Below are 15787 nucleotides of genomic sequence, written 5' to 3'. Positions count from 1 at the left end.
CACTGAAGCCGACCGGTAGCGGGAGGAGCTAGGGGCGGGCTTGGACAAACACGTTCAAAAGCAGCCAGCCAACCATAGCGTGGGGAGGAGCGGCAGCGGCCTCCCCAGTCCGTGGCGGCAGCTCGTTTGGGTTCAAACTCCCTATAAAAGGCCCCCGCTCAGCCTCAGTTCTGCCCCCTTTCAGTTCAGTTCTCTTCTCCCCGGTTCCCCATGGCCAACCAGTCCCAGTGCCTGGAGGACGCGCCCGGCCCCTGGCCCGCCGGGAAGCCGAGCTCGCCCGAGCTCTACAGCGAGGCGCAGCGGCTGGCGCTGGAGGAGCTGGTGGCGGGCGGCCGGGCCGCGTTCCGCGCTTTCCTGCGCCGCGAGAAGGTGCCCGGCTTCCTCTCGGAGCCCGAGATCCAGGCCATCCTCCAGGCGGCCGCGCCGCCGGCAGAGGACGGGGCGGCCGAGCCCTCGCTCAGCGCCTCGCTGGACTGCTCCTCGCTCACCTACTTCCCCGAGCAGTCGGACGTGGAGCCGCCCGTGCTGGAGCTGGGCTGGCCGGGATTCTCCAGCGGCTCGTACCGCGGCCTCACCCGCGTGGAGGCGCTTTTCCAGCCCAGCTTCGGGGAGACCATCTACAGCTGCAAGGAGGCGGTGCGCAGGCAGATCCGCTCGGCCAGGGAGGTGAGTCCCCAGCCCGGCCTCTGCGCCCCCTTCCTGCCCGAGCCGCCGCCTCCTCCGGGGGCCCAGGCTTGTGCCTGGGGAACTGGGGTTGCTGCAGGTGTAGCAGCTGCATCAGCCCCTGGCTGGAAGTGGTTTCCATCACCTACAGAGGTTTAGAGTTTGGTGAATGACTCTCGGTCAGTACCCGCACTATACAGACTGTTCCAGCGCCCCATGGAAGCTGGGCTGCAGGGGGGAGTTTAACCCACCCTGCTGCTGTGTCGTTTAGTGTGAGCAACCTCTAGCCCCTGGCTTAGCTCTCCGAGCGCTGCCCCAGGCTCTAACGACTGGGTGAGTGGTTAATCTGGCCAGCTACTGGACGTGAGCTGTTGGTGTTGAAAACCAGAGTCTGGCTGCGATTGAATAATTGTGTACTCATACTGTACACATTAGTGCAATAATCTTTGTACAAAGCATGCCTAGGTGAGGTATTATTTGAACACCCATAATTTGCTGGTGGTCAGTGTTATCCCTGGTACAATGTGGCATCACATTCTATGTGACGTTATAACATTCCCCTGTAGGGGGTTAACAACACATGCATCTGAGGAAGCTCATGCTCCCATACATCTGTTAGTCTATAAGGTCTCACAGGACTCTTTGCTGCTTTAACACGTTTGAAACGCCACTGCCCTGCACAGGCAGAAATCAGGTCTGCCCTAAACAAAAGAGGGAATGTGTACTTGCTCTAAGTTGTATTTTAAGCAGCAAAACAGAATCATCAAGCAGACAAGAGAACTAAAGGATGCTTACATATGTGGAAAAAAAACAAGCAGCGAATATCCTTTCATGTAGACTGTCTCTTTGGGTCTCTGCTGGAAATCTTTTTCAAGAGTGGGAGTGAAACTACAAAAAGGGGAGACAAAGGCCCCAAGACACTCCACCCCACACACAGACCATGCCCATCACATTCACTGCCCCTAAAGAGACAAAGGAAGTAGCTCTTAAACTGTGGGACAAGTCCTGACCCGTGAATTGATTCTTATGACTGTTGAAAGCAAGTGGTGAGAACTTTGCTTTGAATCTAATGTAGTTTGTTAGGTAGTGTTTTATCTTGTAACCATTTCTGACTCTTATGCCTTATTACTTGTACTTTGTAGTTAATAATAAACTTGTTTTTGTTTTATCTAAATCAGTATGGTCATGTTGAAGTGTCTGGGTAACTTCCTTTGGGGTAGTAAGTTGTGTGCCTGTTGTTAAGGCTATGATTATGTCACGGAATCCATATCTTCCTGAGTCCTCTGTGATGTTTACTTGCCTGGAGCTGTCAGTTGGCAGGCTGTGCAGCTCTCTGCTGCTGCTGGTGACAGAGCCCCTGAGCAGCAGGGGGACTCTGCAGCTCTCAGCCCCTGCAGGTGTGTGTGGGAGGGAGAGGACCCCTGCAGCTGCCTCGGATGGTGGTGGAACCTCCCCGACAACTCCAGGCAGCAAGGGGACATCAGAGCTCCTACCTGCTCAATACCTGTGGGTGCTGGACCCTCCATTCTCCTTGCTTTATCAGGAATATTTTTAGTAAAAACCACAGGTCGTGGGCAATATACAAAAATCCACAGAAGCCTGTGACCTGTCTCATTTTACCAAAAAAAAAAAAATCCCTGACAAAATCTGAGTCTTACCTATCCTTTTCTTAAAAGAATAATGGATTTAACCTATTTGTGCTGTCCAGGAGAGGGCTTGGCAGTACAGGACATATATTCCTGGGGAGAAATGTGGGAGTGTGTTGGGATTACCCTGTAGTAATCTATAAAGCTGGCAAGAGTCAAGGTCTGGCTGGCTGGCTGCAGCGCATACACACGTAGCTGGGAGTGATTTACATTCTGGAGGCTGTTTGAGAGCAGTCCAGGTTGGAGACTACAGCAACAAAGCATTGTAACCTGAGGTGCCCTTTACAGGGCAGGGATTACACTGCTACTCATTGGTCTGTACTGTACTCTTGTATGTCACACCTGGGGTTAGTCAGGCTCTTGGTCTGCATCACCCTTGCCAGTTCTAACTAATGCTCTCCTAGATGGTGGTTTGAAAAGCATCCCTTAGTTTATCGTAGGGTGTGTATGTAAGAAGGGGTGGAGAGACAGCACTGAAACAAACCATGGCTGTAGGAAGCTCTCATCTACAAGAAAGCAAAACAAACCCCCATAACCCTCAGAATGCAGGCAAGGGATTCCCTGCAACTTTTATACTATGCTTCCAGCCTGTGCTGCTTGTAAGGAGCAAGGTTGGATTGAGATCTGAGTCAGGGACTAGATAATCACCCAGATGTCCTCTGAGCTGGTTATAACATGTAGTGTAGCTGGGACCAATACTGTCCCAGTGACTGGGCTAAAACCTTGGACTGTCTGCTAAGCTGCCTGAATATGGACCTGTTGATGCTGACTCCTCCAGCTGATGCGGATTACAGCAGGAGAACATCTTTAGTGCCATAACTGCCTTCACTATGCAAAATGGAACACCTTTTCTGCTATGTATGCCCAGCTCTTGTCATCACTGCACTTACTCTTGCAGTGCTGCACCAGCAATATGGTTAATTATACCTGTTTAAAATTGGCACTAACATGATATAAAGGTTGAGGAAACAATGCACTCAAAAGTCAGAAATTGTAGAGTGAACGCTGAATTGCCCCTTGTGCATATGCCTTACTTAGCATGTAGTGTCTATCACTTCCACTTTGTAACTTGTCAAATACTACCCCCTGCCCCCCCCCCATAACTCAATGGCTTGAGCATTGACACTGGTTGTGAGTTCAGTCCTTGAGGGTGCCACTTATGGATCTGGGGCAAAATCAGTACTTGGTCCTGCTAGTGAAGGCAGGTGGCTGGACTTGATGACCTTTCAGAGTCCCTTCCAGTTCCATGAGATAGATATATTGCCATATATTTATTTATTTATAAATATCACACTTTCTATACTAAAAGCTTCCAATTTCATAACCCTGCATACAAGCTGTACGACTGTGTAAAACAGACTATGCATCTAACATGCTATCCTAGCCAGAATATTAGGACGTGTGTCATTTCTCTTCAAAACAAATGAGTCAAATTATAAAATCACAAGATTAGGAGAAATAACATTTTAGTGTTAGGATCATAATGATTTAACCACTTCTTGCTTCACAGTAGTTTCTGTATTGCAGAAAGGGTAAAGTTAATTAAAAAAAAAAAAACTAAACCTATTAAACAATATATTATGAATGTATTGCTCTCTGTCTGCCTTATCACCTATCAAAAACATCATGCACAAACTTGTCCAGTTTTTACAGCTTAGAAATTTTTTTGAGGGATCTGTTTGGATCTGGCCACACCCATTAATTCTTTCCCTTCCAGCAATGTTACACAGTTACATAAATGTTAAACTTCATCCTCTCTTTATGCTGCTTGCCAAGACATTCCAAATCTTTTCACCCAAACGTTCCACTGCTCATGAGCTGAAGTTTGTCTTGGCCAAGACAAATGAACCCTTAATTTCTCCTATATCAAGTTCCTAACCAATTTGTCTTGTGTAGCTGCAGTTCCCTAATAAATGCCGTGCTGCTTTTCAAAGTTCTTGTATGTGTAATTTCCTTCTCTGATGCAACAGGATTTTATCTGCAAAGACAACCCTCTGGCCATAATCCTGTGATTTCTCCCTCTCCTCTCCTCCCCTCCCAGTTCCCTAGTCTGTAAACAGCTGATGTTCATAGATCTGCTCAGCAGCAGTAGAATTAAACTTCACCTGATGCTAGCCAGTTTCACTACTGCCAGTGGGTTCCCAGAGGTAGCTTTTGAGGGGAGCAAAAGAAGCAGGCATTTAGCTTCTTGGAAGCTGGAACTGAAGATGCCAAAACTGGAAAGCTGGCAAAAGGATGGCTTAGAAGTCCTTTTTGTTCTGTCGTCGTGCATTTGTGCGTGCTCCCTCTCCCTCACCTGCCACCTCTACCAGCCAGAAGACTGAGGTGGGGAGAAGAAAACAAGCACAATCTTTTTTTCAGTAGCTAGTATCTGAGATAAGGGGGATGTCCTTCTTGTCATCTTTGTCTCAGATGCCTACTAGTGAGGTTGCTTAGCAAGATTGAACCCCTGTGCAGAGTCTAGGGCTAGCAGCTGAAGATGGCACAGTAGCTGGGCGTTTGTTTCACTAGCAGCTGAGCCAGTGGGAAAGCATTGTTTTTGTTGGTTAACGTTAGACATTTAAACCATGCCCTAGAACTAATCTAGTTGATAAACACCAAGCACAACATGCACTTCTAGCAAAAACGATTGCTAGAGGCAATGGGCCAGATCCTATTTTGTCACAGTAACGTAACGACCTGAATAGCTGTTTATCTCCACTGATCTTTGGGCCCCATGGCTCCTATAACTTGTATCTTAGGCCTGGTCTACACTTAAAATTAGATCTAGCTATGTCACTCGGCTGTGATATTTTTCACACCTCACATGCTGTACTTACATCAAATTAACTCCTGGTAAAGGTGCAGCTAGGTTGATACAATTCTTCTATCAACCTAGTGACTTCTGCTTGGAGAGGTGGATTAAAACTTCAATGAGAAGCACCCACCCGTCCGTCAATGCAGGAAGCATCTACTCTGGCACTACAGCAGCACAGCTGCATCACTGTAGCTGTGTTACTGTTGTATAGACATCACATAAGATATCTTATAATGCTACTAAGAACCAAGCAGGCATCAGACAAGCGAAGGAGAATGTCTTGCTCATTTTCTCCCTTATACTCTAAAGTTTGACTTGGCATAAGTTGCCATAATTGGTCAGATGTCTCGTATCCTGTCTCTGACAGTGGCCAGTACCAGAGGAGACCAAGGCAATATCTCCTTCCCCCGCCAAGTCCTTTCTATAACTGAACAATATTTTACAGGCACCTGGAGGAGGATTTTTTTCCTGCTTACCTGTAACTTGCACTCAGACTAACACTGCCCTCCACCCTGCCCTTTGCTAACTTGAATTGGTTTCTGGTTGCCATTTGAAGGTATGTGTATTATGGGAGGGAATCCAATGAGCGTTTCAACAATCACCTCTGGAGTGAGCGAGGTCAGACTTTTTAATCTGGGAGGATCATGTTCTGAATACGCTTCTTTTGGTTGCTAACAAACAATAACTTTAAAAATACACCTAGGGAGTTTAAAGAAAGAAACTTATCAGGTCAGCTGTTGATCTGTATGTGCATGACAACCCACAACAATTCCACCCAAAACACAGTAGAACAGGAAAGGCCAAGTGCTGTGGGGCTGAATTTTTAAAGCTGTATAGTCTTGAGGTCCAGAATTCCATGTCAATCAGTGTTAAATTATGAAAGAGGGAGTAACAGATAAGATTTTTTTTTTTTTTTTAATGCTGCCCTACAATATGACAGGAAAGGGGTCACTTGAGAAAAAAGGACAAGTGAATTTAGAATGAATAAAAGAGAACAACTTGAAATGGTGTGTAATCCACCTAAGGAATTCACAACCTCAAGAGGTCAGTTAATTACTGTAGCTGAAGTTAATAAAAATAGCCATGATAAAATTAGGACCAATAACGTGTAATTAGACCTAATAAAAACAGTCACTAAATCTCATACTTCAGGGCATAAACTGACTGAGAGTTAGGAAGAAAGTTATTTTCTTCCTTTCCCACTCCAGTGTACAACATGGTGTACCTGGCTTGGTACTATGTGCTCTGCATAGAGGTTGGGGTTGGTTTCCTCTGAAGCTATGTGTAACTACAGCCAAAGGCAGGATATTGGATTAGATGGCCCAATGGTCTGACACTTATTCAATAATAATAGCAGGCTGGAAGGAAGTGCCTTTCCTAGGGGTGGCTGTGAAAAATCTAAAATACCTGAATGGAAACCTTGCTCTACTTGTGTTTGGCTTGGAATGCTGGTCTGTCCAGTGCAGTAGGAAAACAGCACCTCTTTCCATATTTCTTTACTTGACAGTAATGGGCAGTGGGAGGATTGGAGTTGTAGGTCCACATCTACCTCTGAGCCACACAACAAGAAACTTGGCCTTGTGACTAGTCAAGTTGAAGTGTACACGTAGCTCACTGAGGAAGGTAAAGTCCAGAGGCAGTGGCTAGAAATACATCACAGTACTCAAGCAATGGGCTTAACTTTAACCTATTACTGTAGCACTGATACCTGAAAATTCTGGAAATCTCAGATTCAGTAGGGGAATAGTTACTGGATAATCCTATCTGCTAGAGATAAACCCACTTCTACAGGTGCCAGAGCTACTTGAAACCAGAGTGTCTGCTGTAACTTGCATACAACTCAAACTACTACATGAGACTGGCCTCTTCTGCAGGGATTACCTCTGTCACATAATGCCCTGGGTCTGCATAGAAACTTCCAAATGTTGGGAGGTATTGAGCGTTTCTTTATCTTGGGTTTTTATCAGATAGGAAAGTTGCTGATTCCAGCCAGGTCTCGCAGTGCCTTCATGGGGCTAATCAGTTCCAGCTGGTGTGGTTCAGTAAAGGTTGCTGATGTAGCATTCTCTATTCTATACAAGGAGGGATTAAAACCCGAGTTTAGAGAAGTAAACAAGTGATTCAGGTACCGGAATAGCAAGGGAGGTGTAGCTATTAATCTGTATGATTATAACATGTTCATAGCTGGTGCAATGAAGGGAAATGACAAGAGAATGAATAATTTGTACCCCTCTGTGGCTGTACATGCACCCTTCAGTGGCAGAAACTAGTCACACTGCTCACTGGAGACCAAAACAACTCCTATGGCCTAAAACACACACTAAAGCTGAGGCCTGGATCATCCTGCAGGGATCAAACTATGGAGAGGGTCTTCTATACGCCCATACTGCATGTGCGCACGCATCCCTCCTGAAGCAGTGAAGAGTGAAATTTCATGAGTAAGAATAGGTGACAGACCGCAACTACACAAGTGGGTACTCTACCCTTATTTGTGTGAAAAGTCTCTTGGTTTCTGTATGCCATGAGCAGTTAGGATCCTCCATTCCAAGCTTCCTCTTGAAGACCAAATGTTGTAAAAGGGAGAAATTGCTTTCACTGGGTTTCTCTCCCCTTGCAGAGCTTAGAGAAGTTCTCTGTTTAAAACAGCAGTTCAGAAATGTTTGAAGCGCTGATGAATTGAGCACTTGGTTTAAAGATTTGGATGATACTGGCCTTTCCAGTCCATCCATAAATTTGGATGGAATGTGCATATATTTTTAAAAAGAAAGACAAACTTCTCCCCTCTGCCCCCAATTTCCAAGCAATTTCTCTGGTTTAGTATGTACCTATATCTGCATGTTAATAGCTTGGTATGGTGTGCATCCGTAACATGCCATGATTCCATGTAAAACCCCAGGTTCAGAATGAACTTTGCCCAAACTGTAAATGTGGTCTGTCTCTTCATAGACTTCACTTTTTCTTTCCCCTCCCTTCCATAGCCTTATAACAAGGTTTAAATATTTCTGGATGTGCATGTTCCCCTCCAGGCTAAAAAGAAAGTTAAACTAGTGGGGAAGTGGTTCTGTAACACTGGTGGATGAGATTGTGGTTCCAATGCCACTTCAGTTCCAGGTGAGCTCTGCTGTTTGCTGAATTGGGGAGCTTATTTGCAGTAGAGGTGACCACCTGGAGGAAGAAACGCTGGCCCGAAACCTCATAGTACTCTTCTCATGGTCAGTCTAAGGAGTAGCACTGTCATCTTCCTAGTTGTAAGGCTATGTAGCTAGGCAGCTTCAATGTTTGGCAGAAGGACTGGTGTATGAGGGGGAGAGTGGATGGATAAACTTTCAGCTTGAGGTCATGCACAATCCTAAATGAGGGAAGGGTGTAAATGTGTTAAACAAAATGTAATTAAACAGTGAGAGAGATGACTGTCAAACAGCAACAGCTTGTTATTGCCTAATGACTGATGAGTCAATATTTGATTTTGATTGAACCTTGGGGCGGCTAGTGACCGATGGACTGGTAGAAATGCCCTGAAGCCAGAACGTGTGATCACACTGCATTCTCTAGCATCTAGCTTTCCAAAGTAAGTCACTTGGACCCTGTGAACCAGAATGGTAGTTTCAGTCTACTGGTATTTTAGTTTCTGCCACTGTAGTGCCAGGCATACAATGCAAAAGGTGGGGACAGTGCATCAGGAGTCTTTATGTCTGGGGTGGCCAACCTGTGGCTCCGGAGCCGCATGCGGCTCTTCTGAGGTTTAATATGTGGCTCCTTGTATAGGCACCGACTCCGGGGCTGGAGCTACAGGCACCAACTTTCCAGTGTGCCAGGGCGTGCTCAGTGCTCAACCCCCTGGCTCTGCCACAGGCCCTGCCCCCACTCCACCCCTTCCCAGCCCCACCCCTCAGCCTGCTGTGCCCTCACTCCTTCCCTTCCTCCCCAGAGCCTCCTGCATGCCACCAAACAGCTTATCGGGAGGTACAGGGAGGGGAGGATTCTTGTGAAAATATGGAGTTTTCAACTCCAAATCTACATTCAGAGGATATTTTCTAATGTCTACCTAAGTTGTGGTTTCTGTACATGCTTTCTACAGTAAACTCTTGTTAGGACACATGTGTGGTAATCTAGCCTCCCAGTCCCAGACCTGAACTTTAGCGTCCACAATCTGGTCCTGTCCCAAACCTGGACTTTTGCGTCCAAAAGTCTGGGGGCTTACCTGAAACTCCCCCAAGCTCACTACCAGCTTGGGTATTTGGGCTGCCACCAGGTCAGGTAGGTACATTTTACGTTTAGGGGCCTGAACCTCCCCCTTTCCTCTCTCTGTGGTGTCCCAACCTCCCTTGGTGGGACTCCAGATTTCCAAATCCCTTGGATGCTAAAAGCAGGGGGAAAATCCCTTTCCCCTCCTTCCCGGCTTGCCCAGAACGGTTCTTCTGCTTCCCAAGCGATAGCGTTCTCTACACCTCAGGACATTGAGATGCAAAATGCCAACAGCTTGGCTTTGCTTCCCCCTGTCTGCTCGTACAGAATAAAAGAAAAAAACTTCAACCACAAGAGAACAGAGATGATCTTTGTTCTCTTGCCCCGTAGCCTGCTCCTTCCTGAGCAATAGGAAAATAGCCCACAGCTGGCTTTTCCTTCCCTTGCCTCCAGGAAAAGAAACTTCCACACGTTTTAAAAGAAAAGTTTATATAAAAAAAAAAGAGAGAAAATATAAACAATAATCTTGCATTAAGAAACTCAAATACAGGCTCTTGCTTATAAAGAGATAGCCAATTAAACCAGTCCAACAATCAACATACAGATGTAAATAACACCACAAAGTCATCATAGCCGAATACTTTGCGTTCCCTGGTACTTACAGATGTTTAGAAGAACTTTAACATAGATGATTAGGATGGGAAACCTTGTTACTACAGGCTGAGCAAACAACAAAGACCCCTGGTATACAAATTCCGCCCTGCTTTTAAAACAATCCAGTTCTCTGATTGGTCCTCTGGTCAGGTGTTTGTTATTACCCTTCCAGGTTAAAAGAAACTTGAACCCTATCTTACCTATTCCATTATGACAACATGCATAAGCAAATCTGTTTAAAAACATCTGAGTATTCTGCAGACTCTAATTCACAGTGTTGGACAGGGTCAATGGTGAACAAAAAAGTAAATCTCTGTACTTGTGGGGGAATATTGTTGTGTGAGCATACTCACAGACGAGTGGTTATGCAGTGTACCTATACAACACCTTGGGCTGGTCCACTGTAAGTGCACTCCATATACTGCATTACTTGTATAGCCACTCTCCTTGGATGTGCCAATACTTTGGAATATGGGAACAAGCCATCAATCGAATTTTTTTACCATCTCCATCATCCCAAGCCAGATGCACTTCTTCTGAATGATGAGGGCTAGATCTCTAGTCTGTGGTGACATTTGGAGTCAGCTAGGTGGGTTGCTAGACACACATGGCTGTGGTCCTAGTTCTTAGTGGCTTGGAAGAGAGGATCCTCCTTCTTGGGCCCTGTCTACACTAGAGGAATTATTAGCAGAAGCATGAATGATGCTAATCCGGTGGAAAGATCTTTTGGTGAAGGCACTGGACTGGGATCAGACTATTATACTGGCTCTGTCAGGGTCAGTTCCCAGCTTGCCCAAGACTCTCTTTGTGATCGTGGATAAGCAGGTTAATCTCTGTGTGTGCATGAGGGTGATGATGTGCATCCCTACCACCGACGGGTGTTGAGGATAAATTCATTAAAGCTTGTGAGATGGTCAGATACTACAGGGATGGAAGACAAGTTAGATATAGGTCTGTCTCATCTTACGCTGGGGTTACGTTCCGCAGTTAGCACGTAAAGCAAAAATCATGTATAGTCAAAATTACATTGAGTGTAATGGTGGGCGGAATCACCTGCACTATAGAAACAGTATTTAAATTGTTGTTTTTCTCTTTTTTTCCCTTGTTTTTGCCGACCGCGTGAAGCTGAAATCGCACATGTTAAATGCACCTAAGATGCGACAGACCTGTAGTCCAGTATAGATAGGAGCTTTTATATCTAAAACTCTCTCGAGCCGCAGTGAACTGATCAGCCACTGGAGGGCTAAGACAAACCCTTGCAGCAGGAGGTGTTCAGCCCAGAGTATCTGGGAGCAAGGGAATGGAGCCAACTCTGCAAGACTGCTGACTGTGCCACGCCAGCTCCTCGGGTGCTGAAATAAGATGTGGTTTGCTTTTCTGCACAACCTTGCATAATGACAACATGTGAGAGCATTAACGGGTGTGGGAAATGTCCATCTGGGATCATCCTGTATACTCCAGGGCATAATGAGTTTGACTAAATTTTGGGAACAGAATACGGTCATTTTGCCAAACAATAACAAAAACAGCATAAAAGTGGTGTAGAACCAGACATGTTTGTGAATGAGAACTGACTGAGGGAGCTACTGATCTAGACAGGCAAAGTCATGCTTACTTGTGTAATGGGAGTCAGGCTGTGGGCCTCATGGCGTATTCTGTTTCTGCAGGTGATCGCTCTGGTTATGGATTCTTTCACAGATATTGATATCTTCAGTGATCTTCAGGAAGCCTATAGAAAGCGGAAGATTCCGGTCTACATCCTTCTGGACCAAGATTTTCTACCCCACTTCATGGAAATGTGCAGGAGTCTGGGAGTCTGCCCTGAGCAAGAAGGTGTAAGTATTAGAGGAGTTTTCTATGGTAAATTATAGCATTGCCTTTGAAAGACACACCAGTATTTCACATGCTACCTATAGTTGAACATTTTAGATACTCTTTTATGTTTGCTTGGAAGCCTCTGTGTATCCCAAAGGTTGGGGATTTATGCTGCAGGATTTGAATCTGCATTAATCCAACATGATAGGTTCCCAAAACCAGCAAGAGCCATGTAGAAGCAGTGTACTGGCCTGTATCCCAACTTGTATGTATTGTATTGCAATACTGTTCAGAAGCCACAGTCGTAGTGAGCAGCCCTATTGTTCCGAGTGCCATACATACGTATAGGAAGAGACTGTCCTTGTCCGGAGGAGCATGCGTTCTAAAGCACTTGCTTTTATAGTCTGTTGTCTCCTTCCCCTGCCCTCCCCCATAATACACATTTCTTTTTAAATGAAGTGTCAAATGTCAGGCCCACCTGATGTAGTCACATAGGTCATCTGACATATTCCAGTTCTTCAGAATCAACGTTTTAATTATGAATAATAATAATAATAATAATAATAAAAAAATTCTAGCTGTCATGGTTGAGGAATCTTCCAAGTGTAAAGCTATGCGATGTTGCTTTAAGTTTTCAGATATCTTGAAGTGTGAACTCCCCTGCCCCTGATTTACTCTCACTGAGAGGTTGGGGCTAAAGCCCAATGATGACATTCAGGGGACAGAATAAGGGAGGGGGTAGGATTTGGAAGTTCCTGCAGGGCAGGAAATGCAGAGGGACAAAAAGGATGGTGGGGACAAAGGTAGGGAAGACATAATGGTATCCCCAAAGATGAGGCTATTTTCCCAATGAGTGTTGCTGAATGTGAAAATCTGGTACTAAATCACTAATGACTAAAAATTAAATTATTACAGACAAGGTTTTGGGCAAACCTCCAGTTGACAACAGTGGGAGTTTCTTTGTAGTCCTAACCTATGCCCTGACTAATGACCCATAATTAAAATGGAATTGGGCCATCTCTGCAGATTGAGTGTGACATCTCTAATCTGGAAAGGAACCTGTGTAGAGACAAGGACTTCAACCACATTTATCTCTATAGTGGTTAGCACAAATTAATAATAGTGTCACTTAGTATTAACACTTTCTGGAAGTAAGTGGTATTAAGCAAGTCAGTTTCATTCCTTTTTCCTACACTGTGTGATTTATATGTTGAAGAGAATTGTTGACTCTTACAAAAATCATTTTAATTTTTTTTTTCTTTTAAACAGCTGATGAGAGTTCGAACCATAACTGGGAACACTTACTACACAAGGTCAGGAGCTAAAATTGTTGGGAAAGTCCATGAGAAGTTCATGTTAATTGATGGCATTAGAGTGACGACAGGCTCCTACAGGCAAGTTCTGGGGTCCTTTGCATTTCTTTAGGCCTTTGTGAGGAGGAGATTTCTGCAAGAAGTGAAAACTAACTTGAAAGATATAGGATTGGCTCAAAAGCAATATTGGTGGTTCATCTATCTAATGCTATGTGAACTTTTTGAATCTGAATCAGCCTTGAATAACGTTGGGAAATTGAGTGGTTGCATTTCAATCGAGCACTCGGATCCATAGAGGAGGCTCATGGGGAGGAAAACATTTGTCTCCTTGCTTCTGTTTCTGGCAGGCTATGGTCCCTAGTACGCTATTTCCTGTAACTGCCATCATTTGTATTATTCAAACACCTACAGCCAGTTGTGCAAGGGCAAACATATTTCTCCCTTAGTTTTTGTTGCTGCATCAGAGATGAAACCTAGTTGCATGGTGGGTTCCTGAAAACCAGTGCACAACCACATGACCATACATTAGCTCAATGGTTCTCAACTAGGGGTACGCATACCCCTAGAGGTACACAGAGGTCTTCCGGGGGTACATCAACTCATCTAGATGTTTGCTTGGTTTTATAATAGCTTACATAAAAAGCACTAGCAAAGTCAGTACAAACTAAAATTTCATACAGACAATGACTTGTTTATACTGCTCTATATACTATACACTGAAATATAAGTACAATATTTATATTCTAGTTGATTTATTTTGTAATATGGTATAAATGAGAAAGTGAGCAATTTTTCAGTGATAGTGTGCAGTGACGCTTTGTCTGATTTTTGTAAGCAAGTAGTTTTTGAAGTGAGGTATAACTTGAGGATACAAAAGACAAATCAGACTCCTGAAAGGGGTACAGTAGTCTGGAAAGGTTGAGAGTCACTGCATTAGCTCACCAGGCTTCTGTATATTTAATTGCAAGAGTAGATGACTATGGCATAAAGTGTCATCGATTGCATAAGGACTGGATATGGATAGCCCTAATGGAACGTTATACCTCACCTAAACACATAACCCTCCCAATATGTACTTGTCACTAGGTGTGTATAGCTGTACTATTCATTCTAATGTACCAGTGAAAGTGAGATTAACTGTGAATCTCGGTTTGTTTTCAATAGCTTCACATGGACTGATGGGAAATTGAATAGCAGTAACTTGTTGCTGCTGTCAGGCCAAGTGGCTGAACACTTTGACCTGGAGTTCAGGATCCTTTATGCACAGTCAAAACCGATCAGCCCTAAGCTGCCATCCAGCTGCCGGAGTAGTGGAATATTTGATCACCTGGTCAATGGAACAAAATCACCTAAAGACTACACTGTGGGAAACCTCTTGAGAGCAGAGTTGGCCAGACTGTCAAGCACCCCCAAGAAACCACTGAAAAAAACAGATTTGGCTAACAACACTGAAGGAAGCAAATCCTATAACCTGAGTCCTTCTTACATTGGCACAGAAGAGTGGTTTGGATGTCAGGAGGCCATAGTGGAACCAAAGGAGGTGAACAGCATGTCTACTCAAACTGAACCATGGGAAGAGAAACCCACAGTGACTCTCTCTAATGCTGTCACGCAAACCAGTGTTGTAATGGTAGCATCTGGAACCCAAACCTCTGTTGCTGCTAGAATGGCTGGCACTCAAACAGTAGTGCCACGGAAGACAGCTATGACTCAGACAGACAAGAAGGAGAGTGTGGAAGAGCATCTACTGCCGAGACAACAATCGAAAGAAGGATCTCCTTCATCTGAAAAGTCCACATCAACTTCTTCTAGTCTACGGTCACCTTCTTCATCATCATCTTCCCAGTGCTCTCTGGCAAGCTCTACCAGCTCACTGTCCTCTCTGAGGTCCATTGAGTACTCTGGCAACCACAAGGCAGAGTACTTCCAAAAACTGCATAAAGAGAGGCAGTTCCACTACTCTGTTATCAGGTCCAAACTTAACCATATGGTTGCTATCCTCTCCCGAAGGGGACGTGTGCCTGAAAACTATACAAGCTGCCACGTTGTAAGCTGCAATGTAAAACAGAGGCGTGAGATCAGCACCAGCTTACTCAGCCTCAGAGACATTTCAGTGTTCAAATAAGTGACTGAGTTGGCTATAAGCACCAAGAGCACCAGGCTCACTGCACAGTCCTTTTAATAGCTGCTGATCCTTGTAGTCCATCCTGGTACCATATGTGTAGGGGCTGGTAACTTGCCAGCACTGTAGTCTCGTTCTATACAACTTGTTAAACAATGCACTGAACTATTTTTAATGCCATAAGTGCCTCCACTTGCTTTTTTAATATGTAATAACAGTACAAGTCATTCTATCTATGGATGTTTACCCCCTCAATTCCTTGTTAGACTGTCACCGGCAAAATATACTAGCTAGTGCTTTGTAGTGCTGTCAACATTATGGTTTTAACTTATTTATATTTAGAAAAGTTGTTAGAATGATTCTGTTCAAACTGGGTTCTGAGATTTTATTCTGACTTCCACTCACTAACATGAACTGTTTTAATATTGGGTTTTATTATAACTTTGGTTTTTTAAAGTTGTTTTATTTTCAAAATAATGTGGGGAAATAGCTTCACATCTGCAATAAACAAGGCTAACTTTGTTCCTAATCTGACTTCAGTGACCAATTTAGATATATTATGGGTTTATCACTCTTGCATGATAGTCCTAAA

The 15787-nt window shown here is 44.5% G+C and overlaps 1 protein-coding gene across 1 annotated transcript; it reads left to right on the top strand.

Moving 5' to 3' along the window:
* Window positions 1-80: 80 nt before the first annotated feature.
* LOC116821272 (protein FAM83D-like) lies at window positions 81-15721 on the top strand. Its single transcript, XM_032774336.2, has 4 exons — window positions 81-666; window positions 11613-11780; window positions 13030-13154; window positions 14238-15721. Exons 1-4 carry the CDS (start codon window positions 211-213, stop codon window positions 15196-15198), a joined length of 1710 nt encoding a protein of 569 aa, XP_032630227.1. The 5' UTR covers window positions 81-210; the 3' UTR covers window positions 15199-15721.
* Window positions 15722-15787: the final 66 nt, after the last annotated feature.

Source organism: Chelonoidis abingdonii, chromosome 14, assembly GCF_003597395.2.
Source record: "Chelonoidis abingdonii isolate Lonesome George chromosome 14, CheloAbing_2.0, whole genome shotgun sequence".
NCBI classification, from domain to species: domain Eukaryota; kingdom Metazoa; phylum Chordata; order Testudines; family Testudinidae; genus Chelonoidis; species Chelonoidis abingdonii.
This window is presented reverse-complemented; position numbering and strand designations above follow the sequence as displayed.